The sequence below is a fragment of the Ornithorhynchus anatinus genome, chromosome 1 (genome assembly GCF_004115215.2).
Source record: "Ornithorhynchus anatinus isolate Pmale09 chromosome 1, mOrnAna1.pri.v4, whole genome shotgun sequence".
Taxonomy (NCBI): Eukaryota; Metazoa; Chordata; class Mammalia; order Monotremata; family Ornithorhynchidae; genus Ornithorhynchus; species Ornithorhynchus anatinus.
Window position 1 is genome coordinate 53078510 of NC_041728.1, and position 16043 is coordinate 53094552.

Sequence of the window (16043 nt, forward strand, 5' to 3'; positions counted from 1 at the left end):
TTATAACCATGATATGTAATACATTTTCCATCATCTGTGTTGTTCCAGAGTAGTTTGGTTGTTCTCCATCTCCTCCACAGAGTTCTGCCCTGTAGATACCAGCGTGGCTCAGTGGAAAGAGCACAGGGCTTTGGAGTCAGAGGTCATGGGTTCGAACCCCGGCTACGCCACTTGTCAGCTGTGTGACTTTGGGCAAGTCACTTAACTTCTCGGTGCCTCAATTGCCTCATCTGTAAAATGGGGATTAAGACTGTGAGCCTCACGTGGGATAACTGGATTCCCCTGTGTCTACCCCAGCGCTTAGAACAGTGCTCTGCACATAGTAAGCGCTTAACAAATACCAACATTATTATTATTATTATTGATGACACAAAGAATCCCATAATATCTACTGAACCACCAAAGGGCTACTTCCATATTAAGAGCCTGGTTTTAAATGCATTTACATCCTTTTAATTTGCTACATGCTACAACTACATGGATAGTTGTGGTGAATGATTGATGATGAAAGGTTCAATAGCAGGCTTGAGACCTGGATGGTTGGATGTCCATGTGAGTGTCTCCTCTGTTTGTCAAAGGACTCCTTGTGGTATCTTTCTCCAGGCTTGTAGAACTTTTGAGAAAAGAAAGGAGTCACCAACCACTTCTGTTTTTCTTGCCTGGGGAAGTGGTTCTTTGTAACCAGAAAATCAACTGCCAATTTATTTCTAGAAATCATCTTTCTGGCTGGCCCAAAAGTTTCTAAATTACCAAGGTTCCCCTAGGTCCTCTCTATTGACAGTATGTCAAAAAGAAAAAAAAAACCCTTCAGGTTGAAGGGAGAGTGTTGCTTTTAAGAAAAGTGAATCTGTATGGAATTATCAAATTCAAAATCATTAGTGTCACTAATACCTAAGAACATTGTCCATGCATAGTACCGTTGCTGGGTCAAATAATCTATCCCAGTGTTTGCTTTCCAACAACAGTGGCAATGGGGAAATCCAAAGTAATTATGTTTATTAAGGGTTTGGAGTATGCAAAGCACTGTACTAAATGCTGGGAAGAGGGCAGTTGCTCATTTTAGGCAACATCTGGCCACAAGAAGTTGAGCTTCTGAGATCCCATATCTGGAGACTGGTTGCTGGGCAGAGTTATCATTTCCATCAGGCAGTAAATGTTTGACCAATCAAATACCTGCTTAGTATTAAAGGTGGTCTTATGCCTCCAGAGGGTGCCAAAGATGCTCAGAGAGAATGGTTCGATTTTGGTTTTTAGGATAATTAAGCGCTTACTAGGTACCAGGCACTAGTGCGATGCTGGACTTCTTTAACACTCACCCTAACTTTTCCCATTAGACTTCTGACTTTTCCTTCTAATAATCCATTCTGGACATGCGCCCATGAATTTATCCGAAGCTCTTTTGAGGCAAACAACTTTGATAAAAGTTTAGGAAATTCTGTAAAAAAAAACATCTAAAGCCACAGCCCACAAAGAGGACTGAGCCATAAAACCCTTTTCTATCTCAGAGGAAAGGGAGTTTTTCAGTGCAGATGCTTAATGGTAGTTAAAACACAGAATAAGCAACATGGAGAAAACACAAAACACAGTGCTTTTAATGGTAAGTGCATTCAGAAGCCTAGCAAGTCAACAGTTGGCATTTTTTAAATTGGTATTTGTTAAGCACTTACTACATGATTATCAACCAAACGTATTCATTGAGCACTTATTGTCAAACACTGTTCTAAGTGTCGGGCTGGTACAAGCTAATTAGGTCAGATAGACTCCCTGCCTAAGTAGGAGGGAGATCAGATATCCCCATTTTAAAGTTGAGAAAGCTGAGGCACAGGTAAGTGAATTGACTTGCCCAAGGTCACACAACAGACTAGAATCCAGATGCTTCTGACTCCCGGGCTCGAGTTCTCCCCCCATCTTACATCTCCTCTCCCTTATCTGCTGTACACTTGTTGCTGTTTGGCATTTCCTTTCACTGAACAAGAACTAGAGGCTGCTGGAATTGTGTCTAGGTTGTGGTGACCTCAGCACTTGCTAGACACCCATACCCCCAAAGGGTGGCGATTCAGTGCAGCAACCTGGCCAAAGGAAGGAGTAACAGCAACATAATAATTGTGGCATTTTACTGTGTTCCAAGCCCTGTGCTAAACCTGGCACAGATTCAGGATCATCAGATTAGACAGTCTGAACCAAATGGAGCTCACAGTCTAAGTGGAAGGGAGAACAGGTATTAAATCCCCAATTTACAGATGGGGAAAATGAGGCACAGAGGAGTGAAGTGACTAGCCCAGAATCACCCAGCAAGCATGGAACTTATACCCTCCCCAAAACCTTCCTTTCATCTTCCTCCACCTCCCATCCTCTCCCCCGACCCCAGCCATGGAGGCAGAGAGCCTGTCTCATTGTGTTCTTGCCACCTCTCCCTTGGCAGAAGGTCTCGGGTTGGGAGAGGGGTTCTGGAGGCTTGGTGGAGTCTTGGGCACTGAGGGCTCTCCTCAGTAGAAGGAACTGCTCCTTATTCATTCATTCAATAGTATTTGTTAAGGGCTTAATACAGTGCTCTGCACATTCATAAATACTATAATGAATGAATAAGGAGCAGTTCCTTCTACTGAGGGGAGCTCTCAGTGCCCAGGACTCTACCAAGCCTCCAGAACAACCCCAGTGGGCAAGAATTCTGTAGCTACCCTATTTTCCTTCTGTGGAGAAGCAGCGTGGCCTCGTGGAAAGAACACTGGGAGTCAGAGGAACTGGGTTCAATTCCTGGCTCCTCCACATGCCTGCCGTGTGACCTTGGGCAAATCACTTAACTTCCCTGAGCCTCAGTTCCCCCTCTGTAAAGTGGGGATTAAATCCTACTCCCTCCCACTTAGACTGTGAACCCCATAAAGTACAGGAATTGTAGCCTACCTGATTCTCTTGTATCTACCCCAGTACTAGTAAGAGCTTAACAAGTATTATTACTATTATTATATCACAACCCTAGGATTCCTTCCATTTTCAAATTGATGATGAGCAAGGCAGGAATGATCTGCATCTTTGATTCAGAAGCTCTCTGAGGCTCCTTTATTGAATTGTGGCATCAAAGTCCATTCCACTGGACCTTGGAATCCTTTCACATTCTTGCAGGGCCTTGTGAGCTCTCCAAGCCACTCTGTTCTATAAAAAGGGAAGGAGTTTCTTGGTAAATATTGCAAGAAAGGAATCCTTTTAAGAGATGAGGAGATTGCTGGAAGACCTACATCTTCCTTTAATCATCACAGCTTTGATACTAATTTCTTCCTTCCTGAACCCTAGGCAATAGTGCAGTTTTTGGCCTTTTGATGCAGTAATCTGACTCTTTAAACAGAATTGTTCCTTTTCAGGAGAGCAAGAAAATTTCCTGTAGCCCTCCCCTATTATCCTCAAACAGACTTCCCCAACTCTGGGTAGTCTTGAATAAACATCAAATGCTTTCTTTTCATGTCCCTTAATGTTTAAGTGATAAAATTGCATTTTCTTCTCTTCTCCATTTTCCAGGCACTTTATATGTTCTATGCTTTGGCTATAGTGTGTGATGACTTCTTTGTTCCATCTTTGGAAAAAATTTGTGAGGTACGTGAAAGGGAATTTTAGATAAGTAATTTCTGGGAAGTGGGAAGAAATCAAATTGTAAAGGAAAGAAGCATGTAGAAAATGGGGAATTATCCCACCTTTCTAGTTTCAAATGTTAAACAGTAAGTCAGGTGCAGTTCTTTATCTGCTGTCCTCCAAAGTTCTTAGTCTGAAACTGACATAATAGCGTGAACTTCACTGCCTCCAGTTGCCAGGGAAAAGGAAACAGCCAGTGGCTTGGAAGCATTCCATTGGACCATGCTGTGGACATTTGAATTTATACTAATCCAGTTGAGTTAGCCAAAACAGAACCCATGTCATTGCTGGCACAGTTTTTTAAAAATTCATTCCAGTTTTTATGAGTCAGTTTTAGTTGACAAAAAGATGTCCCTTGATTAACATTAACTTTCATGTAGCTGAACTGAAAATGCAAGGCCACTGAGGAAGCAAGCATGGATCTGAGATCGGAGAAGACTTCTAATCATCCTAACCTCAAAGGCCGGAGGCTTTTTTCCTGTTATCACATTTTTATTTGGCATTTTTTCAAGAGCTACTGTCCCACCGTCAACCCCATATCTGCTCTAGCAATCTGTTTGCTTCCAAGCCCCCTTTCGGGAGCTGATTTTAAACTGAAACCTGGAATGAGTTAAGAGCTGGTTCTCTAGTGCAGGGTTCTCAAAACGGTGCCTTGACTAAGTTTTCTGGCAGCCCTCCATGTCCTTTCCCTTATCTGCTGAACACGTGCTGCTGCAGGGGATATGGACCAGTTTTAGGGAACTGGGAACTGCAGAGTAGAGAGGGAAATCAAGAAATGACAGCTTTAAGGGTAGACATAAAAATTTAATGTGAATTTGCATGAGGAATATGTGTGCACTCATTTTAGAAGCATTCTGATTATGGGTAGGTGCACCCTGGGCCTCCTAGCTACTCCGTACTTCTGCTTGCTGCTCTTGGGAAGATCCTGGGGGCAGCCACCACCCTTGAGATTGCTCCTCTTCCAAGTCACCCTTTTTATGTTATTTAAGTCCTTACTATTTACCAGACACTTTAAGTGCTGGGGTAGATCAAGAGTAATCAGGTTGAAGACAGTCCCCTTCCCACATGGGGTTTATAATCTTAATCCCCATTTTACAGATGAGGTAACTGAGGCCCAGAGAAGTGAAGTGACTTGCCAAGTGACTCCCTGCAGTGTCCTGAGACTCCTTTAGGGATAGGGCATTTTTTAGAGAGAACCATGTCTTTGGGGCCACCACCGGGAAGTCCTGTCCACAGCTGGAAGTGGTAGTCAACCTTCTGGCCCAGGATGGACCCCTGGAACATTGGAGGCTCACCCTTCTGTCCAGTACACCCACCCCCAGCTCCCGGAAGGTCCAATCCTGTCTGTCCCAGCTTAGTGTGGCAGAACAGAAGGTGTGAGTGCCCATGCTTTAGGCCTGCCTCTGGGTTGGTGTTCTGCATTTTGACACTTGCCAGAATTAAAATTCACCATGACAAGGAGCATGCCTGACTGAGGTGCTAGAATGTCAATTGAGGTGCCAGAATGTCACCTCATCTTCCCAAATGTCTCTGTCTACTGTCACCAAACAGCTGGGCCCTTCCTCCCCAACACCTCCCCCACGCCCCCACACACGGGCCGGTTCGGGGCTGTGGGGAGTGTAGTAAAAATCGACTCAGCCCAGGATGGAGGTCAGACTAAGGTCCTAAAAGAGCCGCAGCCCGTCTTCTGGGCGTTCTTCTAGATTGGTTGCTCATTGTGTGGGGCCAGGGCAGATGAGGCATTTAAAGCAGCCATGAGAGCTTCTTCAGCAGGTGAGGATGGTGGGGGCCTCGGGCTGGGCGCCGGATCAGGAGTACAGTTTGGCTTCACCCGCCCCCACCCCTCCAGAGCCACATCTACTCTCCGGGGGAACCGATGGTGCTGCTGGTGGTGGGTGGGTGGCTGGTGGTTGGCTGGCTGAGGGCACACTGTCTTTCAGACCCCCGTGCCTTAGCCTTGGGCAGAGTCTGTCTTTAAGGAAGCAGCATGGCCTAGTGGATAGAGCACTGGCCTGGGAGTCAGAAGGACCTGGGTTCTAATCCCATTTCCACCAGTTGTCTGCTGTGTAACATTGGGCAAGTCACTTCACTCTCTGGGCTCAGTTACCTCATCTGGAAAATGGGGATTAAGACTGTGAGCCCCATGTGGGACAACCTGATGACCTTGCATCCACCCCAATGCTTAGAACAGTGCCCGACACATAGTAAGCATTTAACAAAACCATTATTATTATTATTATTGTTATTCTTGTTATCTGGACCAAGCCCGCTCCTGGGCACACACCAGGCTAGTGAAGGGCAGCCCTGTCTGCACCACCCAGGTGTGCCAGGTCCATCCAGGCAGCCAGGGTCAGCGTTCACCTTCATTCGTATCGGAACAGGAGCACTGTCATTTATTCCTTTTTCTGATGCCCCATTTCAGCTTACTACCCCCAAGCCCCTCTTTTAGAAGCCCTCCAGGCACTGAGGGAGGCTTGTCTTCCTGTGCTCCCTGGCCACACAGGGAGACTGCCTCTCTCCATGTGCTCTCTAGCAAAGTCTGCCCATGGATTAAATATGTTTCATTCCACTCCCCCCTTCCCTCTTGCAGATGGGCCTGGAAAACCTTTCATCCTTTAAAACCATTGCACAATTCACATGACTCTTTTAGTTGATGGGATCAGTTCATCTTGTTTTTACCCCTATCCTGCCCCTGTTTGACTCCTATCAAGTGCTTAGTAAGTACTATAATTATTATTATTTTTTTTTGGAATTTTTCCCCTTACTCTTTAAAATTTTTAAATTGTCCCAATACTTATAATATGTCAACATGCACATTTCATTAAAAAGTGATTGCTAATAGTATGTTAGTCCTTTTCCATCACCCTAAAGGTAGCGTGGTATCTCTCTTAATTAAGAAGTTGGCCAAGAAGGCAGGAAATCAAAGGAAGAGCCATCTACCTAAATATAATAGTGGCATGTCCCCTGTAGAAATGATGATGGCATTTATTATTATTATTTTTATTACTATCAGTAATAATAATAATGGTGGCATTTAAGTGCCTGTTATGTGCCAAGCACTGTACTAAGTGCTGGGTTAGATACAAGATAACTAGATCAGACACAGTCGCCATCTCCCACTAATCAGATTCACATTTTTCAGATGAGGAAACTGAGACACAGGGAAGTTAAGTAACTTCCCCTTTTCACACAGCAGGCAAGTAGTAGAGCCAGGTTTAGAACCTATATCCTTTGATTCTCAAGCCTGTGCTCTAGGTGACATGGCTTCTCTTTTTATTAAATGCATACTAGGTGCTAAGTGTTGTACTAAGCATTGAGGTAGGGACAAGATAGTCAAATTTGACTCATTCCCTGTACCACAGATTCTCAAAGACGAAGAGGCAGGCAAAGATGTTCTATCTGTAGATGAGATAAATGAGGTACAGAAAAGATTAATGACTTGTCCAAGGTCACACATCCAGGCCAGAGGCAGATCTGACTCTAGAACCAGCTGCCAATATCTTCCAGGTGGGACTGTGAATAGAATCTGGGGGTGAGGGAAGGAGGTTGAGGAGAGGGGAAAACCTGTTGGTGGGCACCAGCCTAATTTAGCTGGGATTTTTCTGTGCAAAAGTGGCTATGGTTCTGGGAGTCATTTTCAGCTCATCCCACCTCAGAGCTTGATCCAGACACTGAATGACAGAGCGTGTGACAGATTTTACACCTACTCTCTTCCCCCTTGCGGAAGTAATCGCAAAATCAGCTTACCCATGGTGAATAATGATGTAATATTGTGGCTTCCCTCAGTTCCCTCGGGTGCCTGGACCATGGACCTAATCATTATGAGGGCCCATTTCTTTCAGAGACTACATCTGAGTGAAGATGTGGCTGGAGCTACTTTTATGGCAGCAGGAAGCTCAACCCCGGAGTTGTTTGCCTCCGTTATAGGTAAGACATGCACTTTGATTAAAGCACCATTAGTCAGAGGAATAGAAGCGGCCGACTGTGGGGTCTAGCAGAGGAAAAAGAATCCCATTAAAATAAAATAAAAATAAATAAATTGTGGAATTCGTTAAGCGCTAATTTTGTGCAAAGCACTGTTCTAAGCACTGGGGGATACAAGGTAATCAGGTTGTCCCACATGGGGCTCACAGTTTTAATCCCCATTTGACAGATGAGATAACTGAGGCACAGAGAAGTTAAGTGACTTGCCCAAGGTCACACAGCTAACGAGCAGTGGAGAATGAGACTCCTTGCTGGCAGAGAGAATAGGAAGGTGGCATCCCTGGAGGGCTGTGGAATTTCTGGGATGGGTCTCTAAAAATAGGATAGACACCTATCAAGGTGGAGGAGCTCAACTAAATTCAAAGCTGGAGCCAGGGTCAGCGTTTGCCTCCTTTCGTACCAGAATGGGGCCACCGGCATTTAAATATTGCTTTTTCTGGTGCCACCCTTTGAACTGTCGCAGAAACTCCTTCTGCAAGGTTTTTAAGGGTTTTCACATTTGGATTTGTAAGTGTTTTCACATTTGGATTTTTAAGGGTTTTCACATTTGAAGTTGAGGGTGCTCAAAAAGAGGTTTTGATGCAATGTAGTGGCTTTGGGAAGGATGGCTCAGCTCTCCTTCACCCTGGTTTATTTGCTTATCTGTGTTGGATCTGAGAGAGACCTATTAAATGAATTACATATTGGGTCATGTGGGATGCAGTTAGACTACTGGAAATTCATTGTCAAAGCAGGGTCTGCCAACCTCTGGCAGTTGCTTACCTGAATGTAGGCAGAGAGGGTTTATATGATGTTCATGAGGCTGATAAGAAACAGACTCTGTCCAGCAGCCATGGGCAGGAGTAAAGTGTCAGTCGCGGACTTATTGGGGTGAGTTTTTCATCTGTATTTCTCTATGCAGGTGTATTCATCACTCACGGAGATGTAGGTGTTGGGACCATTGTGGGTTCAGCTGTTTTCAACATCTTGTGTATAATTGGAGTGTGTGGACTATTTGCGGGACAGGTTAGTTCTGTTTTCCCAGATCCCTCTTTTGCTGCATTAGGACTGGACTATCAGAATTTAGTCACCGAGGTTCCTTAGGACTTTCCTGCAATGATCATGAAAACACTGCATTGGATTTGGGGTGCATTTGGAATTTTCATAGTTCAGCTTCAAAAATTTTGTTTGGTTGTTTGTATGTGAATGGCAGAGAATGGGTGGGATTCAAGCAAATGGACATATGTTCTTTAAGATAAAAACAGGCACCAAGGACTATCTCTGTTTTAAAGGTTGGGAAGAATGTCATAGCTAGTTTCCAAATGCCTTACAGAATGCTACATATTTTTTAGATTACACCCAGGTTCACTGTGACATAAATTGCTGCCACTGCCCATTCACACTCCTACTTACCAAGGCCTTCTGTTTCTACAGAATCTGGGACCAATGAGTAGGGTTTTTTTTTCTGATAGAATAGGGGCCAAGCAGGATGGTGGAAGGAGGAGATATTCACTGCATTTTAACATTAAGGGAGCATGAAAATTATTTGAAATTAGCATCAGTTATTTGGGGGCTAATGACGCTTTGGGTGTAATGAATGCCTTTTTCATTTTGAAACATATTTGTTATATTTCTTTTCAGAGTATCTCCTTTAGGAGCGCCCCCTCTCAACCTCCCCAACCCCTCCTGGTGTTTTTTCTGCACCCATGCTTTATATTTTCCCATAAGCCTCAGTGCCCCCAAACTGCCTGGACTTGAAGTGAAGATTAAATTTGCCACACAAGATGAAACAGTGCCTCAAACCCTGAACCGATGCCTGAGAGGAGTCATTCCCCATAGCAAACCCAAACTCATCAGCTCTGAAGCATGAGATTTGATTACCTTTAGGCGTAGAAGACCACATTGAATATCACTTAGGAATATTACTTGGATTCAATTCATTCCCCAACTACAGTTAAGATCAATAGAATGCTTTGAAGAAGAGCAATGAAGCACATTTTGCTTCTTGTGGACCATTAAAATGCCATTGGCAAGATATGTTTTTCCTCTACCATTCATAGAGTTTTAATTATGATAATGGGCCTATTCTCTCCCTGATTTGGGATACTTGAACTCCAGGTCATATTTGAAGTCACCTTTTGCTTGACACTGCTTTTCTTTTCAGGTTGTTCGTCTGACGTGGTGGGCAGTGTTCCGAGACTCGGTGTATTACACCCTCTCTGTCATCGTCCTGATTATTGTAAGTTTCTCCTTTATATTTTCAAATGGCTTCTTCGGAGCTATGTGGGTCTTCATTAGTGCATTATTATTTATTATAAATATAACACATTATTAAAAAATGGTACTGGTAGCATCTACAGTCTTCTCACTGTGGCAACAACTAATGTCCTTTTGTAGATATTTTGCTTTAATGGCTGACCATTGTGTTAGTAAATGTGGATCAGACATATCCTTGGAATGTCTGATCCTCTCCAATAGGCCAAAGGGAGCAGGGTGGTCTAATAGAATGAGTATGGGCCTGGAAGTCAGAGGACCCGGGTTCTAATGCCAGCTCTGCTGCCTGTCTGCTGTGTGACCTTGAGCAAGTTACTTCACTTCTCTGGGCTCCAGTTACCTTATCTGTAAAATGGGGATTAAGAATGTGAGCCCTGTGTGGGACAGGGATCGTGTCCAACGTGATTACCTTGTGTCTACCCCAGTGCTTAGTGTAGTGCCTGGCACATAGTAAGCAATTAACAAATACCATTTTTAAAAAGTGTACATTAGTCTTTCCTTTAAATAAAATAAAAAGTTGAACTGGGGTTTTCAGGTCTCTTCATTCATTCAATCATATTTATTGAGTGCTTACTGTGTGCAAAGTACACTAAACACTTGGGTGAGTACATTATAACAGTAAACACATTGCCTGACCACAATGAGTTTACAGTCTAGAAAGAGATCCAGAAATGAGCCTAGTATGGCCAGACTGTGCCTAGTGCTACCTTAAGGGTATTTTGTCCTTGCCTCATGCAGAAAGTGAATGGCTGCTGCTGCTACTTGATGATGATGATGATAATAATAGTGGTATTTAAGTGCTCACTGTGTGCCAAGCACTGTTCTAAGCACTGAGTTAGATACGAGATAATCAGGTCCCACATGGGGCTCATAGTCTAGGTAGGAGAAAAAACAGATATTGAATCTCCATTTTGCAGATGAAAGAACTGAGGCACAGAGAGAAGTTAAGTGACTGGCCCAGGGCCACACAGCAGGCATGTAGCAGAGCCAGGATTAGAACCCAGGTCCTCTGACTCCCTTGCCCAAGCAGTTGATTCAAAGGAAAGCGATAGTTCTTTTTCTGCCCTGTTTAGTTTTTAAACTAATATTATTTCTTGGGTCCTGAATTCCATGATTAATTCTGCAGGCTAAAGGGATCGGTCAACTGATGATCCCTGGCAATTTCAAGGTTGCACAAAACCTCTGACCCTTTATTTTCTAAGAAATCCTGTACACTGCACCTCTTCCACTTACCTCGAGTTGCATGCAAGGTTACTTTAAACATTGCCCAGTTGGGAAAATTTGGACTAGGTAGCAACCATCTGGAAATGACATTTATGTTCAAACCCATAAAGCTTGACAGTGATCCTGGTATCTAGAATGGTTGCTGACTTCAACTCTGGAATGAAGAAATTATTTTTTTTCATGTATTTCTTTGTCTTCCAGTTCATATATGATGAAGAAATTGTGTGGTAAGTATGGACATTAATCTGTGATGTGTTTAGCTGAAGTGCAGGGATCTTTTCATTTGTAATGAATGCTAGAAACACACTAAATTAATTTTTTCCAGTTAAATGGCATATGCAGTCTTATAGTAACATCCTTCCATTAACATTAACTTGCCCTGTTTGTAGTCCCCAGGGAGGACTGTGTTTTAAAGCTTGAAAAGGAAGAGGAAAAGGCTGAAGGAATTGGGCAATGACCCAGCTGGCCCCAGTTTCTGGAAGAATATTCCCATCTCTCCCCTTCCCACTTCCTTAGACAGAGCACCCTGCTAAACTCCCAGCCCAAGGTGGGCAGAGCCAGGCAGCAAAGCAGGCCTGGAGAATCACATGCACTGTAAGTTCTGGCCCTCTTGGGAACTTTTGTTGTCTGGCACTCCTGGAGACAGATGGAATGGAGAGTTTTATTATTGGCCATCACCTCACAGGCAAGAGGGCAGTATCTCCTGAACCTGAAGGCAAGCCTGGGAGCACAGGAAGAAGGCATAAGAATCTCCCTCCAGTCCCCTCCCCTCCAGAGAAAAGGATGTCAATGGGGCTTAAGGGAAAAGTGAATCCACTTTTTAATAATGCTCATCAAGATCATGAACTGGAACAGTTACAGGGCTTCTGTCTTCGCAAATTGAGCTGCTTACTGTGGCTATAAAGAATGAACTGTCTTGACTATCTGGGGTATTTGACTTCTCTAAACAGCATCTTCATTAGTTATTTTACACTGGCAGACTTTGAGCAAGTGTGGCCCAGTGTCCAGAAGAGGACACTGCGTTGAGGCATGTCTCCCAGCCACTCCCACACAAGATGCCACGGACATCAGGGGTGAGGGAGGGCCAAAGGAGGGCCTTAGCTTGTTTTTGGATGGCTCCAATTTTTTAGTATCATCATGAAACTTTTCTGTGTCAGGGTACTGCTAATTACTTTGTGTTTCTTTCTTTGAGGTGGGAAGGCCTCATACTCATCATTATGTATGCATTTTACATACTAATAATGAAGTAAGTTCTGCATCTCTTCCCCCATTTTGTGCAGTTTTATCGGGATTGTTATTTCTGTCCTTCCAAAGCCTCCATTTCTCCTGTGCGTGTGAGAAAAGTTGAATGTTCGTGACTGATCTTTCTTGTACCTCAACCCAAGTGACTTGGGGGCCTTCGGGGAAAGACGGGGAGCTAAGCGAATGTTTGGAAGTGAATGCCTTTTGTTGGGGGAACCTAAAAGTAGACTAGATAATGAAAAGCATGGGAAGTAATGTGACCCAGTGGAAAGAGAACCCTGGGTTCTAATCCTGACTCTGCCACGTACCTGCTGTATGACCTTGGGCAACTCACTTAACTTTCTGTGCTTCAGTTCCCTCATCTGCAAAATGGGATGTGATACCTGATCTCCCTCCTGCTTCAAGTGTGAGCCCCTATGGGACTTGATTATCTCATAGCTACACCAGCGCCTAGTACAATGCTTGTGGCTTAAGAAACGCCACAATTACTAGACTTTAGATTGTGAGCCCATTGTGGGCAGTGATTGTCTCTCTTTGTTTCTGAATTGTACTTTCCAAGCACTTAGTATAGTGTTATGCATACAGTAAGTGTTCAATAAATACAGTTGAATGAATAATATTATTATTATTAGTCTTAAGCGGCCCAGTTGAAGCTGAATCCAATCATAATGGGTATTTAGGAATTTTCTCAGGAGTGTTTATGCACCCCATCTCCTTCTCTGCCCTCTTCTTCCCACTCTAACACCCGGATAGGTTCCCGCCTTTCCGGGTCCCCCAGAGACATTATTACCTTTGCCCTTCCTGTACAGCAGAGGGGGCCAGGTACCCAGGTTGAGAAACCCAGTGAACTACAATCCAGTTTTTCCCTGTAAAGAACAGGAGGGAGAGGTGGGGTTGGGGAGACATACTCAATCAATCAGGGGTATTTATTGAGCTCTTACTATATGCAGACCACTGCACTAAGCCCTTTGGAGAGTACAGTGCAACTGAATTAGCAGACACATTCCCTGTTCATAATGAGCTTACACGAGAGTGATGAAACTCTGGCTCATGTGGCCTCTGGCTACCTCCAAGTCCACCCCAAATGCAGTAGTCCACATTGGGATCTGCATGGAGTGGGTTGCTTTCTGCTCCTGTGGAAATACCCGTAATTTACTCATTCATTCAGTCATATTTATTGGGTGCTTACTGTGTACAGAGCACTGTATTAAGTGCTTGGGAGACTCTAATACAAAACTAAACGGGCACATTCCCTATCCACGACAAGCTTACAGTCTAGAGGTGGGGAGATAGACATTAATATAAATAAATGACAGCTATGAACATAAGTGCTATGGGTCTGGGGGGCGCGGGGGAAGAACAGAGGGAGCAAGGCAGGGTGATGCAGAAGGATGGGCTGGAGTTGATCAATGGACAAACTGGTTCAGTTCCACAGGCTGCATTTTGCCCACTCCTGCCCCTCGGGGCTTACCTGAAACAAGAGGGAGCCTTTGAGGGGACAGTGTAGGCCTTTCCCTAGAGATCTAATCCATTCCCAAGAATATTCTCGAGACCCAGTATGGCCCACTGAGTTATGACAGCACGGGTACAGATCCTGGAGCGATGCAAAGCCAGAGTACCATTTTATTTTCCCCTCCCGTGTGCAAAAAAGAAATAAAATCCGCTCTGGTGATTCTTATGGGGTAATAAATCACTGCACACTGTTTTATTAAAAAGGTGTTAAAACTTCAGTATTGTGGAAAAAATAATTTCAAATGGCCTCCTGAAGGAGAGGATTTAAATTAGGAGGCTGCTCTTAGTGCTTAGGTATAAGAGTGAAGTGAGAAATGAAATGAATGTTGATCAGCACAAGTGGTATCAGAAAATCTTTGAAGTGTAAAGACTCTTTTAAAATCCACTGAAGGTACAAAGGTAAGTCAGGATTCCCGTTTTGTGAAGGCAGTAGACAACTGCTATCTCCTCTCTCCTTTGAATCTAACCTGTGGGTTAGACTGAGTTTGTTGGAGTGTTTATAAGTTCAGAGGGAAAGTTGGAATAGAAGGATTTCAAAGTTCAGTTATATACCACGAAAAAAAATACATGCAATGATCGCACACAGAATCCTGGGTATACAATTCTGTTATAGTCTAGATGTTTTTTGTGCCTCGATGACAACTAATAAACCCTCCTGAAAGATCTCATATAACATACGGTTTGATGTCCTCTGTGCACCTCATTTATATGAACCTGATTATTTTCATTTTCTGTGTAAATGGCTTAGTATTCACCTCTCCCCTTATGCTTTTAGGTATAACTTGAAGATGCAAAACTTTTTCACCATCAAACAAAAACACATTGCAAATGGCAACACAGTCAGCAATGAGCTGGAGGATGGTAATGATTATTATGACATTAGCTATGATGATCCATCGGTGCCATTGCTGTGGGAAGGTAAGGCTGAGCAGACAGGAGTTGGAGAGAAAGCTGAAATACTGCAGTGCACACAGATTCCAAAATGTGTCATTGTATGATTATTTTCCCTAGGCTTCGGGCAGTGAACCAAAGCAAGAAAGTTGCCCACTCTCCCCCCACAACCTCATCCAGAATTTAGGTATTTTTCTCAGAATGAAAAACAATCAAGTCTTTGATAATCCTACCAGACCTTTTCCAGGAAGTGTGAGAGCACATCCTCTGCATTCTTAAAATGCTGCTTCTGTGTCCTGGTACCGTTGTGAGGGAAGAAGTTGGGAGTCCCAGAGACAACTGTTGCTTTGTCACAGAGGGATCAGGAAGATGGTTCTTCCCTGGATCAGAAATGATGGCTTGGAATGAATGATAAATGTGGGCCTGCCTGGGGAGAGCTGGAAAGCTTTAGACCAGCACCCTAAATGAAATAGGGATAAGAAAAGCAGGTTGGGGGAAAAGTGCAGTATTGCCTAGTGGATAGAGCATGGGCCTGGGAGTCAGAAGGACCTGGGTTCTAAACCTGGCTGCACCACTTGCCACCTGTATGACCTAGGACAAGTCACATAGCTTCTCTGTGCCTCAGTTACCTCAGCGGTAAAATGGGTATTAAGACTGTGAGCCCCATGTGGGACAGGGACTGTGTCCAACCCGATTTGCTTGTATCTACCCCAGCGCTTAATAATAATAAGAAGAATATTGTGGTATTTGTAAGGCACTTACTTTGTGCCAGGCACTATACTAAGTACTGGGGTAGATACAGTGTCTGGCACTTAGTAAGCACTTAACAAAGAGGGGTTGGGAAGGAGGCAGGGTCAGGAAGGGGCTTTGTGGACACAGAGGGAGGCAACAGATCATCCACTGGCCCATTTGCCTCCTGATGCTGCCAATCCTTCTCTTTGAAGCAACTGATCCTTGCCTTTTGAGCTCATTGTTTAACCCAACTTTCTGACTGGCCATTGGGCCTCACTGCACTCAGGATCCAGGAATCTTTGCTTCCTCAGCAATCCACGCTGCTTTTAATACAACTCACTCTTGAGGACAAGCTGCGATTTTTCAACCGCCAGAAGAATTCTGAAGTTCAACCATCCCTGTCCCAGAAGGAATATTGAAACTTTGACTAGCCCAAGAGGTGTTGGGGGATGGGGAGAGGAGAGCTGTCTCCCCTCAATTTTTAGCAAAACAAATGAATGCTTTCATTTGAGGTAACTCTTAATATAAGTTGACTGGAGGGTGCTTATGGGGAACAAGCACGAGCCTTCAAAGTTTAAACTTGT

At 44.0% G+C, this 16043-nt stretch overlaps 1 protein-coding gene across 1 annotated transcript in view; it reads left to right on the forward strand.

The window, feature by feature from the left end:
* The window catches only part of SLC24A4 (solute carrier family 24 member 4), a 142649-nt gene that overhangs the window by 84265 nt on the left and 42341 nt on the right, over positions 1-16043 (forward strand). Inside the window, exons 4-10 of the mRNA XM_007660533.3 lie at positions 3511-3585; positions 7464-7548; positions 8507-8610; positions 9749-9823; positions 11284-11309; positions 12275-12328; positions 14612-14697. Coding sequence (XP_007658723.3) covers positions 3511-3585; positions 7464-7548; positions 8507-8610; positions 9749-9823; positions 11284-11309; positions 12275-12328; positions 14612-14697 — 505 coding nt within the window. The remainder of the gene's footprint in view (positions 1-3510; positions 3586-7463; positions 7549-8506; positions 8611-9748; positions 9824-11283; positions 11310-12274; positions 12329-14611; positions 14698-16043) is intronic.